Genomic DNA, 18,564 nt, shown 5'->3' with positions numbered 1-18,564 from the left:
AAAGGTACTGAGAAGGTATTGAGAAGCCCTGATTAGTGCTGGTGCTGGTGCGAATGAGGCTCATTCTCGCCAGTGGCCTCATACATAGTTGCCACCATTTCATTGAGCAGTTGTGATGTGCACAACCTCCCCAATCATACAGGACAGTCCTGGCCATTCCTTAGATCAGCGGTTCTTAACCTGTGGGTCGCCAACCTGTGGGTCGCGACCCCTTTGGGGGTCGAATGACCCTTTCACAGGGGTCGCCTAAGACCATCGGAAAACACATATATAATTACATATTGTTTTTGTGATTAATCACCATGCTTTAATTATGTTCAACTTGTAACAATGAAAATACATCCTGCATATCAGATATTTACATTATGATTCATAACAGTAGCAAAATTACAGTTATGAAGTAGCAACGAAAATAATTTTCTGGTTGGGGGTCACCACAACATGAGGAACTGTATTATTAAAGGGTTGCGGCATTAGGAAGGTTGAGAACCACTGCCTTAGATCCTAAATGCTTCACATGTAGGATGATCACTATTCTGGTTTGCCCACTGTAGGGTGACCAACTGTCCCAGCTGACCATCCCACTCAGGATTTAAAACATTTTTATCAACCCAATAGGTTACCTTTTGCCCTTTGGCAGTCATTTCTTCCCAACCCTGGCCTCAGGCAACTATTGTGTTTTCTGTCACTATAGGTTAGTTTTGCCTGTCCTAGGATGCCACTTATATGGAATTGTACACTATGTACTATTTTGTGTCTGGCTTCTTTGGCATAGTATTTTTTAGATTCTTTCATGTTGTTAAGGTAGGTGGAGATATTTTATGAGTGAAAATTTCTGAACCAGTAAGCAAGTGGGAGATAATAACAATGGATACTTATTAAGCACTTATGATGTGCTAGCTACTATTCAGGCTTTATAAATACTATCTTATTTAATCCTAACATCAACTCAATGAGGGGACATTATTAAGCCTATGGTAGAGATGAAGAAACTGAGTCACAGAGTATATCCGAAAGTTGCCAAATGTCATCCAACTCATCAGTGGCAGAGCTGGGATTTGAACTCAAGAACCTGGCTCCAGAGTCAGTGTGTAAAACTACCACACTATGCTCATCTATCAGGGCTCTGGGTAAGCCCAAGCATTTCTGATGGGCCTGGTGACCAGCTTGCTCCTCCCTCTTTATTCCCTCTCTTCACCTGTCATCCTCAGCCTCTTCTCATGCCATATCACCTAAACAAGGGCACACATATCCCTGTCTAAGCAAAGAATCTAAGTTGTCACTAGTTAAAAAAAAAAAGTTCTGGGGAAAAATTGAACAATAGAGGAAGAGAAAAGAGAAACAATTACGTCATATTTCTCATTAGTACCAACTTGCCTGATTTCATGGGCCAGTGCTTATTTTCATGCTTGATTTATCTCATGAGACTGGATAGGAACACAGAAAAATCGGTTTCCCCACCATACTTCAGTGTTTATTTTGGCAGGAATGACAATGTGCATTACCACTGCATTAACAGAAGTATTAATGTCATTCTGCGCCATCTTCATAGGCTACAGGAGTGCTCTACATTTGTTTTTGTAACAGTAAACATTTTTAAATGAGAGCTTATCTAGCCTTGATTTCATTATATATTCACAAAGGCCAAATTACTTTGGAAAGGCAGGAATTATAGTAGCCCCCAGTTAATATAGTATTCCAAGGTAACTGAATGACTTGCCTGAGATTATCACTTACTTCTGGATACTCTTCAATATTAATGGTCAAACCAAGTCTAGAAGGCATCTCCCAGCATCATTCTCTAGACTTTAGCTCTTGCTCTGTTCACCAGGACAATGGTCTCCTGATTATAAGTAAAAGTATGTTTTCAATGCAAGTTATGCTAGTATTAATGAGAAATATTTTAAATCACTTCCTGGTCAAAGAAGAAATCATTTCTTCTTCTTTTTATTATTATGTAAGCATTGAGAGTTTTACCAATAGATACCTTAACTTCATCATCTTTCCTGCTTGCTTTCACAGACCAGTGATCTTTTCTATTTCTTAGTGAACAAACTTCAAGAGTACTTACCAGAGTCTAGGGATAAGAATGCACTTCAAAATAAAAGCCAAAGAGCTGATGAGCTGGTGTAAGTACTAATTGGATAACCGCACATATTATTTTTCCCTAGGGTGTTAAAGATAAATGGAAGGCACTAGACAAAATATATACTGTTTTAATGATTAATGGTGCAAGTTTTGCTTCACATAGAATTTATAAAATAGCATTCATTTTGTGCTAATTTTTAAAGAAAGACTACACAAGAAACTAGAAATATTGGCTGTCCTAAAGGGGGAAAATTGGGTGTTCTGGAGGAAAGATACTTTTTATTGTATGTATTTTTTTTTAACCTTTGAAATTTTGAGCCTAATATTACCTACTTGAAAAAGTTAAATTATTTTTTTAAAAAGTAGTGCATTATTATAAAAACTTTAGAAAATACACAGAATTATGAAAATGACTTTTAATCCTGACATCCAGTTATTCATTCATGCATTCAGCAAATATTTTTGAGTGCTTACTATGTAGCAATCACAGAGTAGGCACTCAATTAGTGTTGGCAATTTGATATACAGAATTTCCTTCCTGTACTGTACTTTTTTCCACATAGGTACCTGAGTGCAATTCTATTAAGGATTACTGACTTTGTGGAGTTTTGAATTTGTATTGAAATCATGCCATTTCCATGTTTTTTTCTCTCTGTTTTCTAGGGCATGCATTGAAATTATACAGACTCTGGGACTGATGTTCAGAGAAACAGAAACTGAGCCATCACGTCTGAACACATTGGCAGCTAAGAAGTAAGGTTTGAAAATATTAGGACCTTGTAGTTGCAACCCATTAACTACTCTGTTGAATGTCTTCCAAAACTCATAGCTCTCTAACTTCTCTTTTCATCCCCTTGTAAGTATATTAAACTCTTTTGTCCCTCCACTTTGTTCTATGAACAGATTAATTGGCACATGCTGAGTTCTCTCTGTCTCTCTGTATTATTAAGGGCACAAAGATTTTCTTAGTATAATTTTATCTTTTGTCATTGTCTGATGAGCTTGAAAAAGACCAATGACCCACAGTACATTAAAAGCCAGGGGGTTCTCTACTAGAATTTTCCAGAGTACCCTTATATCCACACAGCAGAAAAATTACATTGCAAAGGCAGAAGTTATGGTAGCTTCATTTAATATATAATTATGTGACCTTGGAGTGAATGACGTTGGAGGGTTTATTACCATATAGCATAAGCTGCTATTATAAAGATACTCTAAAATATGTGGCCCAAAGAAAGAAATTTACACCTTCCTCACATAACAGTCCAGACAAGATAGTCAACTTTTCCTCTACACAGGATCAGCCAGAGATCTTGGTTCCCTTCCCTTTTGTTACTCTGCCATCTTTTATCAGGCTATCTTTGTCTTTATGGTTAAAGCTGGCTTTTCTTCTTGATTTAATTACACCCTATGGGAAGCAGTGAGAGGAGTAGAGGGCAAGCAAATTTCTTTTTAAAGCAAGGCATATAAGACTTCTGCTCATGTTCTACTGGTGAGAACTTCAGGCATGTGGTCATAATTAGCTTCAAGAGAGGCTGGAAAATGTGTCTATAGTTGTGTGGTTATGTGCCTAAGTAAACCCTAGATGGTACTGGGGACATATGTAATTAAAAGGAAGAATGCAAGACTGTATAATAGTGGGACAATAATATTCTTTGCCAATAAGGTATGTGTTTACATGTTTTGCATATTATCTGCTTGAACTTTTTATAGGAAGCATTTTTGGCTTTTCAGGCCATATAATCTCTTTTGCAATTACTCAACTCTGTCAGTGCAGTACAAAAGCAGCCATAGACAATACATAAATGAATGGCCATATGTTCCAATAACACTTTATTTACAAAAACAGCATCTGGACCATTGGCCTACAGCAGGGGTGGGCAAACTTTTTGACTCGAGGGCCACAATGGGTTCTTAAACTGGACCAGAGGGCCGGAACAAAAGCATGGATGGAGTGTTTGTGTGAACTAATATAAATTCAAAGTAAACATCATTACATAAAAGGGTACGGTCTTTTTTTTTTTTTTTTTTTAGTTTTATTCATTTCAAACGGGTGGATCCGGCCCGCAGGCCGTAGTTTGCCCACGGCTGGCCTACAGGCTAGTTTGTTGACCCCTGCTTTCCTAGGAAAATATACTCTTGTTCTTTTCTCTGCATACTTCTTTATGCAGCTGGTAGTACCACCATTTCCCCTATCTCCAAGATGGAAATTCAAGATCATTTCTAATATTCCTGTTTTCTCCCACACTGAAATTATTGCTAAATCATGTTACTCTTTTTGTGCACCTTTTGGTCCCTATCTTTCTCTATTCAAGTTGGAAAAAAAATCACTCTTACTAATTTATACTATAAAGTGTTGTATTTTAATTGTTTAGTCTTAACTTGGTTTGAGCATGTTAGCCCTGCTATATCAAGTTTCTTTCCTTATATGTGTAATGCTTTTCATGTCCTTCAATACATATTGCTATAATAGAGTGTGGCTGTAATACTACCTTTTCAGCCAATATTGATCTGCATAGGGTCAAGTCATGTTACCCATAGCATTGCTAGCAGAGTAAATATCTAATATAACTGTATAAATCAATAGTCTTCTATTGCTCTCTAACAAATTCAGTGGCTTAAAACAATGTAAATTTTTTATCCCACAGTTTCTGTGGATCAGGAAATCTTGGCATAGTTTAGTTGGATCCTCTGCTCAGAGTCTCAGAAGGCTGAAATCAAGGTGTCAGCAGGGGTTGCAATCTCATCTGAAGCTTGGGGTCCTCTTCCAAGACCATGTGGGTGGTTGTTGGCAGAATACATTTCCTTATAGCTATAAACTCATGATGGCTTGCTTCTTTCTTTTTTTTAACCTTTTTCTTTTTTTAAAAAAATTCTTTATTGTTTAAAGTATTACATAAGTCTCTTTTTTCCCCATTGACCTCTCCCTGGCTGCTCCCACCCCTCAGCACACGCCCTCACCCCCCTATTGTCTGTGTCCATTGGTTATGTGCATATGCATGCATAGAAGTCCTTTGGTTGATCTCTTACCCTCTCACCCCTTCCCCCCGCCCCCCCTCCCCCCGCCTTCCCTCATAGGTTGGACAGTCTGTTCAATGCTTCTATGTCTCTGGATCTGTTTTTGTTCATCAGTTTATGTTGTTCATTATATTCCACAAATGAATGAGATCATGTGATATTTATCTTTCTCTGACTGGCTTATTTCGCTTAGCATAATGCTCTCCAGCTCCATCCATGCTGTTGGAAATGGTAAGAGTTCCTTCCTTTTTACTGCAGCATAGTATTCCATTGTGTAGATGTACCACAGTTTTTTAACCCACTCATCTGCTGATGGGCATTTAGACTGTTTCCAAATCTTACTATTGTAAATTGTGCTGCTATGAACACAGGGATGCATATATCCTTTCTGATTGGTGTTTCTGGCTTCTTGGGATATATTCCTAGAAGTGGGATCACTGGGTCAAATGGGAGTTCCATTTTTAGTTTTTTGAGTAAACTCCATACTGTTCTCCACAGTGGCTGCACCAGTCTGCATTCCCACCAGCAGTGCAGGAGGGTTCCTTTTCCTCCGCATCCTCGTGATGGCTTGCTTCTTGGCAGGAGAATATCTCTGAGCCCAGGCAAGGGCTCAGCTCTTTTTGAAAGGGTTCACCTGATTAGATCAGGTCTCTGCAGGATAACCTTCCTTTGATTAACTCAAGTCAACTAATTAGGAGCCTTAATGAAATATGCAAAATCCTTTCACCTTCTTCATCTAACAAAATATAATCATAATGGTGATACTGTAACATATTTACAAGTCCTGCCCAAATTTAAGGGGGAGGGGTTACAGAGAGTGTACATACAAGAGGGCAGAAATCTTGGAAGCCATATAAGAATTCTGCCTTTTATACACTGAAATCTGAGGCTATGAATTTGCCTTTCTTTTTTTAAAAATGTTTTTTATTGTTTTTTTTTAGAGAGAGAGGGATAGAGAGATAGAAACATCTATGAGAGAGAAACATCATCAATCAGCTGCCTCCTGCATTCCACCCTTTGGGCTCCGAGCCCCCAACCTGGGCATGTGCCCCGACCGGGAATCAAACCGGAGACCTCTTGATTCCTGGGTTGACACTCAACTGCTGAGCCACACTGGCCGGGCTGAATTTGCCTTTCAAAGTCTGTATTTTAAAATATAACACATTCAAAATTCTTACATTGGAAATAATAACAATTTAAACAGTGAAAGTATCAAACTGCTGGCACCATTTTTTAAGGCTGTGATGTCATTCCTGTAAGTCTTTATTTTCAGGATGAAACTACCACTTAGCTGAAAATTTCTTGTATCTATTATTGGCCTAGTGGATTTTAAATTGAGTTGGCAGAAAGGGTAGATTATAAATTAAGTTCCATTTGAGCAAATAAAAAAAGCATTGAATCATTTCAGTATTTTCCTCTATTTTCTCATAAGCGGAGATTTTATTAGTTCAACCCCACTTCCTTGTATTCTTCTTGAAACGCACCACAATCCTTTCATGTTTCAGTATTGTTTGATTGAAGTCATATATTATCACAGCAAGTGAACCAGAATCTGAGCGTTTGCCTTAGATATGTGATACATTGAAAAGAAGCTGTGGTTGAGAATAAAGGACTATAATTAAATATAACAGTGAATGGACCGTCAATTCAAACTTAATATCAGGAAAAGCTTCTAAATGGAGTGTTTTGCTAGTTTTGGAAGGGTCTTCTAAAAGTAAGATTGGCCAATTTTAGTTATTTATTTAATTTTTTGTGAGGGGGGGAATTCGTTATTGATAAATAGGTTACAGTAAAATTAATAAAGTGATTTTTTGGGGGGGAATAAAAACTCTGAGTCTTAGTGTCTCTCCACCCTGCCTCTAGCTCTTGGCTTCTGCCTTCATACTGGTTTCTTTTGATGATGAGACCTTGGTGGACATGGCAGGCTTTCTTGGGCCCTTGGGGACCTCTGTCTTCCTGATCAGTGGTACAGGTACCATCTTGGACTCATTGTCCTTAAGAGCAGCAGCAGCCTTGGTCCTCGACCCTTTCCTGGCACCGTGGGCAGTGGCGTCTTTAAAGACCACTTTAAAGGGACCTTAAAGACCTTGTTCCCTATCTTCTTTTTTGTTGGGGAAGTCATACCATTTTCACCCTTGGTGACCATGGGTTTTAAACTTGAGTCCTAGCTTTGGCTTTCCTGTGGGCCTTGGCATCTGCTGGGCTGTCCTTTTTTGCCTTTAACCTTTGGCTTTCTATGGGGCCCACTGGCACCAGGAGGGGCCTTTGTGGCCTTGTCTAGCTGTTGGGGGGGCCTTCCTGGCCTTGCCCACTCTTGCCTCTTCCCCCTTGGGCTGACCATCTTTCTTGGGGGCCTCCTCCTTGGCCTCACCAGGACGCCAGGCAGGGGGTGGTGGGGGCGGGACGACAACACGATGGCTGTCTTCCTGGGCTGGATTTTTTTTTACTTGGGAACTAATTTGAATCTGCCAGTGGCCCCCGTGGCCCTGGAGTTGATGGGCCTGATGAGGAGGCCGCGCTGCATGAAGATTGTCCATTTTTAAATAGCTGAATAAAACATGAGCAAATATCCATAGGACATGTCCTGCTTTTTTTTTGAGAAGTGTGCTAACTGACATGATTCTTCTTTTACAGATATGAGAACTAGATCTGTTTTTTTGAGTTGAGGAAAGGGGGGGAATTACATTTTTATTAGAATTGTTGTTAATCATGAACTTCTAATCATAGTAATGATTTCAATGATTGTAAAAAGAGCAAGAAGCCTCAACTATTACTAAACAGGAATTGTTTATAGTCTTCTTTATGAAAGGAAAGCTTATGGTTATAGAGAATTTTTATACAATCCTATTTGAAATGTTTTTATTACTCCTACCTGTCAAAGCTACTCTGATCTTGTCATCAGTTAGTCAACTGTATTTCTAGTCATCTGCTTTCAGCTCCTGTTCAAGCACACATGGATTGCATTACACATATGAAGATGGGTTATTAACCCAGCACCTCAGGCTCCTCAGTTTGAATTATTTTTTCTTTTTATTTTCAAATCACATGGTATACTATTCAAACATGTAATAACATTTAAGATATTTATTACTGTACATTAGTGGACAGTACACTGAGTTTGAAAGCAAAAGACCTAAAGTTTAATTATTTATTATTATTTTTTATCTTCACCCGAGGATATATTTATTTATTTTAGAGAGAGAGGGGAAGGGAGAGAGGGAGAGAGATAGACAGAGAAGGAAACATCGATGTGAGAAACATTGATTGGTTGCCTCCTGAATGTGCCCTGACCAGAAATCGAACCTGCAACCTTTTGATGTATAGGATGACGCTCCACCCAACTGAGCAACCTGGCCAGGGCTTAATATTAGTTTTACTAATAGCCAGTGGTCTTCAGTAGAACAGTAAACCCTCTGAAATGCTTTGTCTAAAAAAGGATTCTAGAATAAAAAAACTTGTGATCAAATAAGCATTTTAAGAAATGCTTCAGCCTGCCGGCATGGCTCAGTTGGTTGAACATTATCCCATGCACCAAGAGGTCTCTAGCTTGATTATCAGTCATGGCACATACGTTGGTTGTGGGCGCAATCCCCGTAGAGAGCATGCAAGAGGTAGCCTATAGATGTGTCTATCTCTCCCTCTCCCTTCCTCTCTCTGAAATAAATAAAAACATATTTTAAAAAAATGCTTTACACTGTTTCTTTGTCCTGGAGATATACAGGGCATGAACCTTAGCATATTAAAGCCTCTGAGAAGTTCTGTAGTAAAGATATCCAGTGAACTTGGTTAAGTCAAATATTTCTCATTCCTCTTTTGAACACAATCTACTTACTATAATGTTGCCTGAAATTGTTAATCCGTAAAAAAACCCTTTGGAAAATACTGCTAGAATTGAGATCACCCAACTTTCCCTTAAATCCAGATTTTCTGAGCTTTCCAAGTTATGTGAACTTTTAAAACTGTACTTACTCTGAGCTAAAAGATCAAGAAATTATATTTTCATTTAAATGTCTTATCTCTAGACATTTGTCTACATGTCCAAGGATCCAAAAGCTCAGTGAAGAACAGTCTACAATGCTTTGTACTTTTTTTTTTTAATATATTTTATTGATATTTTTACAGAGAGGACGGGAGCGAGACAGAGAGTCAGAAACATCTATGAGAGAGAAACACCAATCAGTTGCCTCCTGCACATCTCCTACTGGGGATGTGCCCGCAACCCAGGTACATGCCCTTGACCGGAATCATACCTGGGACCCTTCAGTCCGCAGGCCGACGCTCTATCCACTGAGTCAAACCAGTTTCAGCTGCTTTGTACTTTTAAGTATAATTCTATTCAGTGTCTGCAAACTTGGCTTCACTGTTTCTCTTTTCAGACTTTACTCATTAATTGCCTTTTATTTATTTTTCAGGGGAACACTATTTAATCTCTTGGTAATTTTAATTAGCAAGCCTCAGATTCCAGAATCTTGTCCTGTGTTTGATATCCATTTGGTGGCTGATTCAATTTTAGTAGAGACGACTTTGGATGCTGAGGTGAGATGAGTATTTTGGGATAGATTAAATATCTATAATAATAAAAGCGAAACATACTAATGAGACCAGATGTCCTTCCGGGGCTGTGAGGGAAGCCCGGTCCCAGGTGCCAGAGGGAAGCCAGTGCAGGTAGCCAGGAAAGGAAGGCTTACTCTTGCACGAATTTCATGCATCGGGCCTCTAGTGATATATAAGGTCCCTGGCTTCTTGTCTTCTAATGTGGATTGTGACATTGCAGAACATAGACATATAATTAAATCAAAGAATAACTATTTTGTCATTAACCTCAAAACTTTGATAGCTATTTTGTCAACATTAATATATCCATTTTATATGAATAACTTCCTTAGTATTCATATCTGGTATGTATACTAAAAAAGTAATTAGCATTCTATAGACATTAGATAAATCTGTTTGTCTCTATACAAAATATGTATGTATATGTAATTCTGTAGTAAGGAGTCTATTGGGTATAAAAGCACTGTCTTAGAGATTTTAGGTTACCTCTCTTGCCTTAGTTTGCCATTTCCTTACCTAAGTAGTGTAAACTCAACAAGAGTTACTTATTCTTCTAAGGTTTTACTAAAACATTAGAAACAAAATTGCTAGAAAGTACTTATTCTGATAGAATAAATCAGCTTATTAGTTTGTTTTGTGCAGGTCAACACAGAATTTTTTGAAAAGATGGGACATGATTTGATAGTTCTTATACATATTATCAGAATTATGTTTTAGAAAACTCTTAAATTCACTCATCTACTCAATAAATATTTGAGAATCAATTAGCTAAACAGTGTACTAGACAATAGGGTCCAAATAAGAAGCAAAATGGACACAGTCTTTGTCCTCATTAGTTTATAGCAGCAGTTCTCAACCTGTGGGTCGCGACCCCTTTGGCGGTCGAACGACCCTTTCACAGGGGTCGCCTAAGACCATCCTGCATATCAGATATTTACATTACGATTCATAACAGTAGCAACTTTACAGTTATGAAGTAGCAACGAAAATAATTTTATGGTTGGGTCACAACATGAGGAACTGTATTTAAAGGGCCAGAAGGTTGAGAACCACTGGTTTATAGTCTGGTTGGGGAAACAGAGGTTAGTCAAATATAACATGAATATATTATTATAGATTATATATGGAGCATCTAGAATACCATTTTCAACAGTGGAGTGAGTAAGTGGATTAGACATTAAAGAGTAAAGATTGGGTGAGCTGTTAGAAATTAGTTTAGTAGTCCAGGTGAGGGATGGTATGGGCTGCAAGGAAGCTTTCCTTGACCCCCAAATGGTACTAGGCTTTCTTTTCAGAGCTCTCCTAACTTCCTGTATCTTTCTTTTATAGCCCTTACCTCGGTTTGCCACTATGCATTTATTTATTTATTTATTAGAATGATGTATGTTCCCCACTAGATTGTATATTCCGTATGGTAGGGACCACGTCTTTCATTGTATCCCCAACACCCAGTACAGAGTCTGATGCATATCTATTGAATAAATAAATGAAGAAAATAAAAGGGATCACAGTTATAAAGAGGCTAGATTCCAGACATTTTGGGGAAATTGAATTGATAGGTTGATGTGGAAATAAAGTATGAAGATTAGATGACCTTTAGATTCTGGCCTGGTTGTCAGATAAGAATAACAAGAAGAAGAATAGGTTGACAGGGAAAATAAGCCGTTTGGTTTGGGGTTAACTGATCTGCTTTGGCTATGGTATTTCCAAAATATGAAAATATCTAGTGAGCAGAATAGATAGGTCTGAGTTTCCTGTTTTTGGGCTTGCTGATCTTTTGCACCTGGGCTATTACTGTGGCCATGAGCAGATCATATATACATTTTTGTTCCAAGGTCTATTAGAGGGAGTGATTTCAAACTATAGCTCTTCTGGCAAAGACTACTGTGAGGAAAAAATGTGTTGGCCTATAGCATGCCCACAACACAGTTCTCATGCACCAAGGGGCCTATGGGCTAGAAGACAGCCTCAACACTGTTTGGAGTTCTTGAGAGAAAAAAATGTCTCTAAGCCCTATATCTACCCATACTACAGGAGTTATAGTTCAAGTTGCACATAAGCTTAAATTTCTGAGTCTCTTATCTGAATTCTGGGGAGCATATTTCTACTGTTTTGAAAAGAAGTAGGATTGCTGATCTGAATGATTTTGCAAATGAAGTGTGCATTTTTGTTTTTGTTTTTGGCGTTAGTTTTCTGTGGGCCATTGTATCTTCTTTCCCTAACCCACTTTCTTAGCCACTATTAAATGTGTTGTCTTTTCGAGAGCCACTCTTTTGAGAATGACTAAACCAAATGAAACAGAAAAATTGGCCACACTAATTGTATTTTAAGTTAAAAACAATTTTTTTATGAGTACATAAAAGGAACTAGGAGAAATGACCATTTTCTGGTTCTGCCAATGATATTGCATTAATTACTATTTAAAATTCTAGTTACAGAAGCTTATCCTGGAATATACAGATACAGCTACAGCACTTTTATATGAGATACTTCTTGTCTTTCAGCAGGTACGATATGTATATTTTTATTATACATATTATATTTTGTGATTAGTATATATCACACTATTATGTATGTATATTATATTATTATATATCACATGATTAATAATATACCTTTAAAATGCTTGTATTAGAGATGGTCTCCAAGATTGGCTAACTTAATTGTATTATTTTTGCTCTTAAGCACTCACCTAGGTTATTTTCTTAAATACTGACTTAAAAGATTTAATTAAATAAGGATAAAATGTACTTGAGAATGAGTGTCCCTTTGGGCACAACTTGGACCCCATGAATATAACTGGTTTATTTCCGTGCATCTTTTAGGGAAATCTTGGATTGGGGTCAATCAAGTTTGCTCTTAGCTGGATGATGTCCTTGCTACAGAGTCATCCCCCCATAGTAAGTATCTAGAAGTAAAAACAAAACCACCCAAGGCTATTAAACAGATGCTCTTGTGCTTAATTAATAAAACACACATTTTCTCTATAAGTGGTCAAGTTTGTAAAACAGGAGCAAACTATAAGTCTGATGATTTTATTATCTAATTAAAATAAAATGTTTTTATACTTGGGGCCTGAATGTTTAAGGTACTGAAACAACATGTTAAATGGGATCTTTATTTGATGAAAAATCCTAAGATATATGTATAAAACAGAATATTAAAATACTGGCTGTGTAATTAAGTGGAAAAAAATGAACATTTATTTTAAATAGTAAGTAGGAGTTGGCGAGTATGACTATAACATCTGGGCATTCTGTCCCAGCAGCAACCATTCCAGTCCATAATATCACTCTCTCCTTGACACTACAATCACATATGTTGTTTTCTTAGTTTCCTTTAGTCATACATGTATACATTCAATCACCAGACATTTAATTGGAAATCTCTTCAAAAGGTAATAGTCCAAACTAAATTTTCATTGCTAATGGAGGATTTAACATGAGGTAATAAGTTCTCTTTCTGTATACAGACATGCCTCCATTGACCATCAGTAGGCTCCTTCTTTGAGCTGTTGTTCTAGAGCAGTGATGGCGAACCTACGACACGCGTGTCAGAGGTGACACAGGAACTCATTTTTTTGGTTGATTTTTCTTTGTTAAATGGCATTTAAATATATAAAATAAATATCAAAAATATAAGTCTTTGTTTTACTATGGTTGCAAATATCAAAAAATTTCTATATGTGACAAGGCACCAGAGTTAAGTTAGGGTTTTTCAAAATGCTGACACGCCGAGCTCAAAAGGTTCGCCATCACTGTTCTAGAGTGATGTTAAGTCTGTCCTAGGGAATCTAGATTCTCATGCCAGATCCCTGTGACAAAAATCTGGCTGGAGCCAGAGGAGGCTACATTTGTCAGTAGTACAGTTAATTGCATTATACAGGGATTGAGTCCATCACCTTGGCTCCTTTAGCAGCACACAGACCCTAACCAGTCTCAGGCCCACAGTGAGGAATGTCAAAGTTATAGTCATTCACAGCAACAGAAGCTCATATGTGCAAAATGCAAGACACTTTTTCTGTGCTGTGGCTGCAAACCCTATCATCTGAATTGAAGTGTGAAATTTGGGGTCCTAAGGACTCCAAGCATTAGGAAAATTTCTTTATCAACCTCTAGGGTTGTTTCACCAAAGGAACTGAGTAGAGTATGAGGCCAGTCTGTGACTGTAAAACATGTCAGGATGAAGAGTGGCAAAAAACCAAACAAACAAAAACCCCCACGAACACTGTTGAAAGCCTCCATATTAACCCAGTTCTAAAGAGTACAGGCAGAAATAGATCATTTGAGAAAAATTTACAAGCAAGGGAACTGTAGGGATCATTGAATACACCTGCACAATCAGTCAGTTCTGGCTGATTCTCCTACTTGGCTAAAGCAAGCTGCTGAAGAAGTTAAAAATTTAATCTCCAAATGGGCATTGCTTTGTCCCACTGCTCCAGACTCTCTCACCTCAATCTGTGTTTGCCTGACACAATATTTAGTAAATATGTGCAAATGGATCTGGAAAACTCACTTAGAAAGGGCCAACAGCAACATCAGGAGAAAAGGTGACACATTTATTGATACTACCTAATGGGTGTGCAGAGTGACTTGCTGGTTGGAGCTTGAAAGGGCACCATCATTCCTTTCTGTTTTTATAGTAGCCTACATTTATGGATAGTAGTTTGAAAAGGCAACCCAACCCCCCCGCTAACAGCCCCCCCCCCCAAATTAAAACAACACTTGTAGAATCCACTGTTCTTATTTTTTTTTTTAACATTTGGTTCTGTTGTGAATGACAGCTTTGCTTTTGTGTGTGTGTGAGAAGCAGGAGCCCAATAAAATCACACTATTGTGCTGAAACCAGTTTGGCTCAGTGGATAGAGCATCGGCCTGCGGACTGAAAGGTCCCAGGTTCAATTCCAGTCAAGGGCATGTACCTGGGTTGTGGGCACATCCCCAGTGGGAGATGTGCAGGAGGCAGCTGATTGATGTTTCTCTCTCATCGATGCTTCTAACTCTCTATCTCTCTCCCTTCCTCTCTGTAAAAAATCAATAAAATATATTTAAAAAAATAAAATCAAATCACACTATTGCTACTTTTTCCACTGTAATTTCCCCCTAAGAAATGATAACATAAGTGGGGTTTGATGAAAACCCCAGCTACCAGTGACATCAACATCACTTGCTTGTGTCAAGCCCCGTTTTCTTTGCGTTCTCAGTGTTTCTCAATGTGTGGTGCAGGGAACAAATCCATCAGAATTGTTTATGGTAAATATCTGGAGGTGAAGCCCAGGGTTCTGCATGTTTCATGAGTTGCCTAGGTGATTTTTATCCATACTAAATTTTAAGAACCATTGCCTTGCAGAACCTTCTCTGAAAGTCAGCCATTTACTTTTAACAGTAAAAGAGAAACCACATTCCTACTGCAGGAGGCCACAGACCTTTCCAAGCTCCCCTTCTGTTTCCACTTCTGCTTCCAGGGCTTTCTCTCCACTTTGGAGCCCAATGTCCTTGACAGTCAGTACTAGTTCTGATTCTGCTTGTCGGGGGGCAATTGGTAAACCCAGCTGGTCTGTCGTCTTATGCTCCGAGTACCATTTCAGTGAGAAATAGTGCAAGGGCATTGGCATAAGGGTGGTGTGGGCTTCAGCCTAGATTTCTAGTTGAGGCTCCCGCTGAAATACTAGTAGGTGCTCTATGGGTGGCATGCCGCTGACGTGTCACTGTGTTTTCCTTGTCTAGGTTACTTTTGTGGCCAGTATTGTGAAACAGCTGGTGAAGGGACTCTCAGCTTCACTTCAGCTGTTAAGTCCCAGCCAAGCAGTTCTGCTGTACCAGCAGTTTTACATCCTCAAGAGCTGCCTGCAGTACAGCAAGACTTTAGCTAAGCACATTAGGAATAACTACAGAGAAGAATTCAGGTAAGAAGTCTGAATCTAATCTGCAGTTAAAATCCAATCGTTTCTAATCTTCACGCAAAACTGCAACACGGCCAACTAATTCTATTTTTTTTTAATATATATATTTCACTTTGATCGTTGGTAAGGCAGGATTTGGGAACTTCTAAGAACCACTGCCATCTGAAATATATTCCCAGGCTAGAAAAGACTAGTGAAACATCAAACTCTCTTTGAAGAACTGTTTCTTATTCATTGTCTTTATTGTAGCCAGTATCTCACAGAAGTTGTAATGATTATAACAGGCTGTGAGAATTAAGAGTAACAAACACTGCTGAAGGGGATGAAAAATGATGGATTGTGAATTCAACGGAATCACTGGGGGGGAAATTGGTAAAGAAGAAACAATTATTAGTGTTTTTTTTGTTTCACTTACCCCTCTTACTCTCAGTAACAAAGCAGCAGGAAAGAGCAGGAAAAGCAAGCATTGGTTTCATCAGCCAGCTTGGTCTGCACCTCAGGGGTTCCTACTTCTATTTATAGGCTGGCAAAGCCCAGTGCACTTAGCTGTACAACCCTGCATCAGCACCTATCAAGGAAAAATACCAGGTTGTGTCTGGCTTAAGAGGAAAAGGGTGCAGCAGGCACAGCTTTGCCACCAGTTTTCACGGAGACAAAAGAATGTGGAGGTATACACTGCAGCCTTAGGTTGGCTTTCAAGAAAATTTAGCCCAATTTGTGGTTCCTGTATTTTTCTCTCAATGTGGTTTTACAATATAGGTTTCACTCTGGCTCCTATAACAGGGTTTTGTTTGGCCTGCTCTGAGTTGGTTCACACAACCCAATTTTTCCCTCACTTTTTTTTTTTAGGTAAAATTCATATATCATGAAATTCACCATTTTAAAGTATGCAGTTTAGTGGCTTTTAATACATTTTGCAATGTTGTGCAACCATAATCACTATCTAATTGCAGAATATTTTCATCACCCCCAAAGAAACCTAATACCCATGAAGCAGTCATACCCTATTATCCCTTCCCACAGAACCTGACAACCACAAATCTATTTCCTGTCTCAAAATAGGATTTGCCTATTCTGGACATTGCATATCAATGGTCTCTTCCAATATCTAGAATTTTGTGCCTGACTTCTTTCACTTAGCATAATGTTTTCAAGGTTCATCCATGTTGTGGCATGTATTACATAACCCAATTTTTAAAAATTACTTATGCACATTTAAAAATCAGAAGTACTGGCAAAAAATAGTGCCATACTTTTCCATGACAATATAGTTGGCCAGAGCTCAATAGCAGCTGCCCTCCTAGGTGATAACATACTGTATAATTTGCCACTGTTTCCCCTATTCTTACTTTTACCCTTACTCCTAATATGTTAGTTGTGGGCATTTAATTTAGGTTTGTGACCCTTTTTTTAAACTAGTGATTTTCAGCTGGCTGTGCATTAGAATCACCACAGCAATTATTAAAAAATACTAATAGCCATGGCTGGTTTGGCTCGGTGGACAGAACGTTGGCCTGCGGAGTGAAGGATCCCAGGTTCGATTCCAGTCAAGGGCACATGCCTGGGTTGTGGACTTGATCCCCAGTGGGGAGAGGGGGTGCAGGAGGCAGCCAATCAATGAGTCTCTTGCATCATTGATGTTTCTATTTCTTTCTCCCTCTCCCTTCCTCTCTAAAATCAATTAAAATATATATATTAAAAACTAATATTAATACCCAAGTCTCATATATAGAAATTCAGTTTTTTTTGAGATGGGGTCTGGGCATGGACATTACAAAACAAATAAACAAAAAAAACCTCCAGGTAATTCTAATGTGCACCCAGGATTAAGAACCAATTCTTTAAGCCATCCCTTAAGCCAGGAAATAGCTAAAGGTTTTGTCCCTGTTGTCTATTCCCCTGACCCTATACTTTTCCTGAGGCCATGGGGAAGAACTCTAATCTCCTCTCTTTAACTCAGCCCTAGTGGTCACCACAGCTTTGGCTTCCATTTCAACTCCCCACTGAATATTGCCTGAGAAAACAAGAAGCAGGGCCTCAGCTCACACGGTGGGGAGGGCAGTCCTGGCTTCCTTATGAATGCTTCGATGCCTGGTACATTATTAATGAAGTTCGCTTCCTTGGCAGAAGTGAAGTGCTCAATGCACTGAAAGGCACACATATCAGAGAGCTTCTGGGTCACTAAGGGGGGAGGCTGGAGGGTTAAGGATGCTGGCTGACTCTCATGATCGATACTCCCACACCCAATAACTCTGGACCAGTGTACATACTGATGTGAACAGTGTGAAAATTCTTGTTTTTAAAGCTATTTTATTTCTTTTTATGATTGCAGGTACTTTATTCACATACCAGCCTTGGAAAAAAGGCTTCCCTTGTGTTATCCTATTACCCAGCCGACCACTCAACTTTTTCATGAAGTCTTGAAATTGGTTGAGCAGAAACAATGTGTGAAATGTTAAAAATTGAGTATAAAATGTTCATTGGAAATCAATATTTATGAGAAACACTTCTTTATTTATTTAGTACCTGGCTGTCCCTGGGTCCCTAAACAAAGGTTTTATTTGAATGTTCCATCAATCCCTAAGAGAAGTCTTTAACATTTTTTATCTGCCACATCAGAGACACTTTGGTACACTGACATACATAAAGTGGTGCTAAAAACTAGTGTTTCCCTTTAAAAAGTTCCTAAAGACATAAAATACTAAAAGGGGATGCGACCCACAGGTTGAGAATCGCTGGTCTATAAGCAGTTATGCTCTACCAATTATATCTTATGGCAATAAACTAACTTAAATCCAAAACAAAACTTTGGAATCATTGTGAGCTATTATTGAATTTGCGCTTCAAAGAACTTAGGAGATGGACCCTCCATTCAACTTAGCGTGACCTGAAGGAGTATCAGAGAGAAATCTGCCTCCAAAGAAAGAGCTCCCAAGCCAGATTTGCCTGTGCTGTGCAGTAGAGACAATTAAACTCACTCAGAACATTTTATTTATGGTTCA

At 38.6% G+C, this 18,564-nt stretch overlaps 1 protein-coding gene and 1 long non-coding RNA gene across 3 annotated transcripts in view; one reads left to right on the top strand and one right to left on the bottom strand.

Moving 5' to 3' along the window:
* Nucleotides 1–18,165, top strand: part of CUNH12orf56 (chromosome unknown C12orf56 homolog) — a 74,099-nt gene extending 55,934 nt beyond the window's left edge. For both annotated transcript variants that reach the window (XM_023760678.1, XM_006096849.3), the window contains 7 exons: nucleotides 2,023–2,129; nucleotides 2,752–2,841; nucleotides 9,519–9,642; nucleotides 12,093–12,167; nucleotides 12,486–12,560; nucleotides 15,387–15,565; nucleotides 17,895–18,165. In XM_023760678.1, coding sequence (XP_023616446.1) covers nucleotides 2,023–2,129; nucleotides 2,752–2,841; nucleotides 9,519–9,642; nucleotides 12,093–12,167; nucleotides 12,486–12,560; nucleotides 15,387–15,565; nucleotides 17,895–18,021 — 777 coding nt within the window. In that variant the 3' untranslated portion in view covers nucleotides 18,022–18,165. The remainder of the gene's footprint in view (nucleotides 1–2,022; nucleotides 2,130–2,751; nucleotides 2,842–9,518; nucleotides 9,643–12,092; nucleotides 12,168–12,485; nucleotides 12,561–15,386; nucleotides 15,566–17,894) is intronic.
* LOC111827585 overlaps nucleotides 1–18,564 on the bottom strand; it is a 45,013-nt gene that overhangs the window by 4,864 nt on the left and 21,585 nt on the right. The gene's annotated exons all lie outside the window — the stretch shown is intronic.

The sequence above is a fragment of the Myotis lucifugus genome, unplaced genomic scaffold (assembly GCF_000147115.1).
Source record: "Myotis lucifugus unplaced genomic scaffold, Myoluc2.0 scaffold_189, whole genome shotgun sequence".
Taxonomy (NCBI): Eukaryota; Metazoa; Chordata; class Mammalia; order Chiroptera; family Vespertilionidae; genus Myotis; species Myotis lucifugus.
This window is presented reverse-complemented; position numbering and strand designations above follow the sequence as displayed.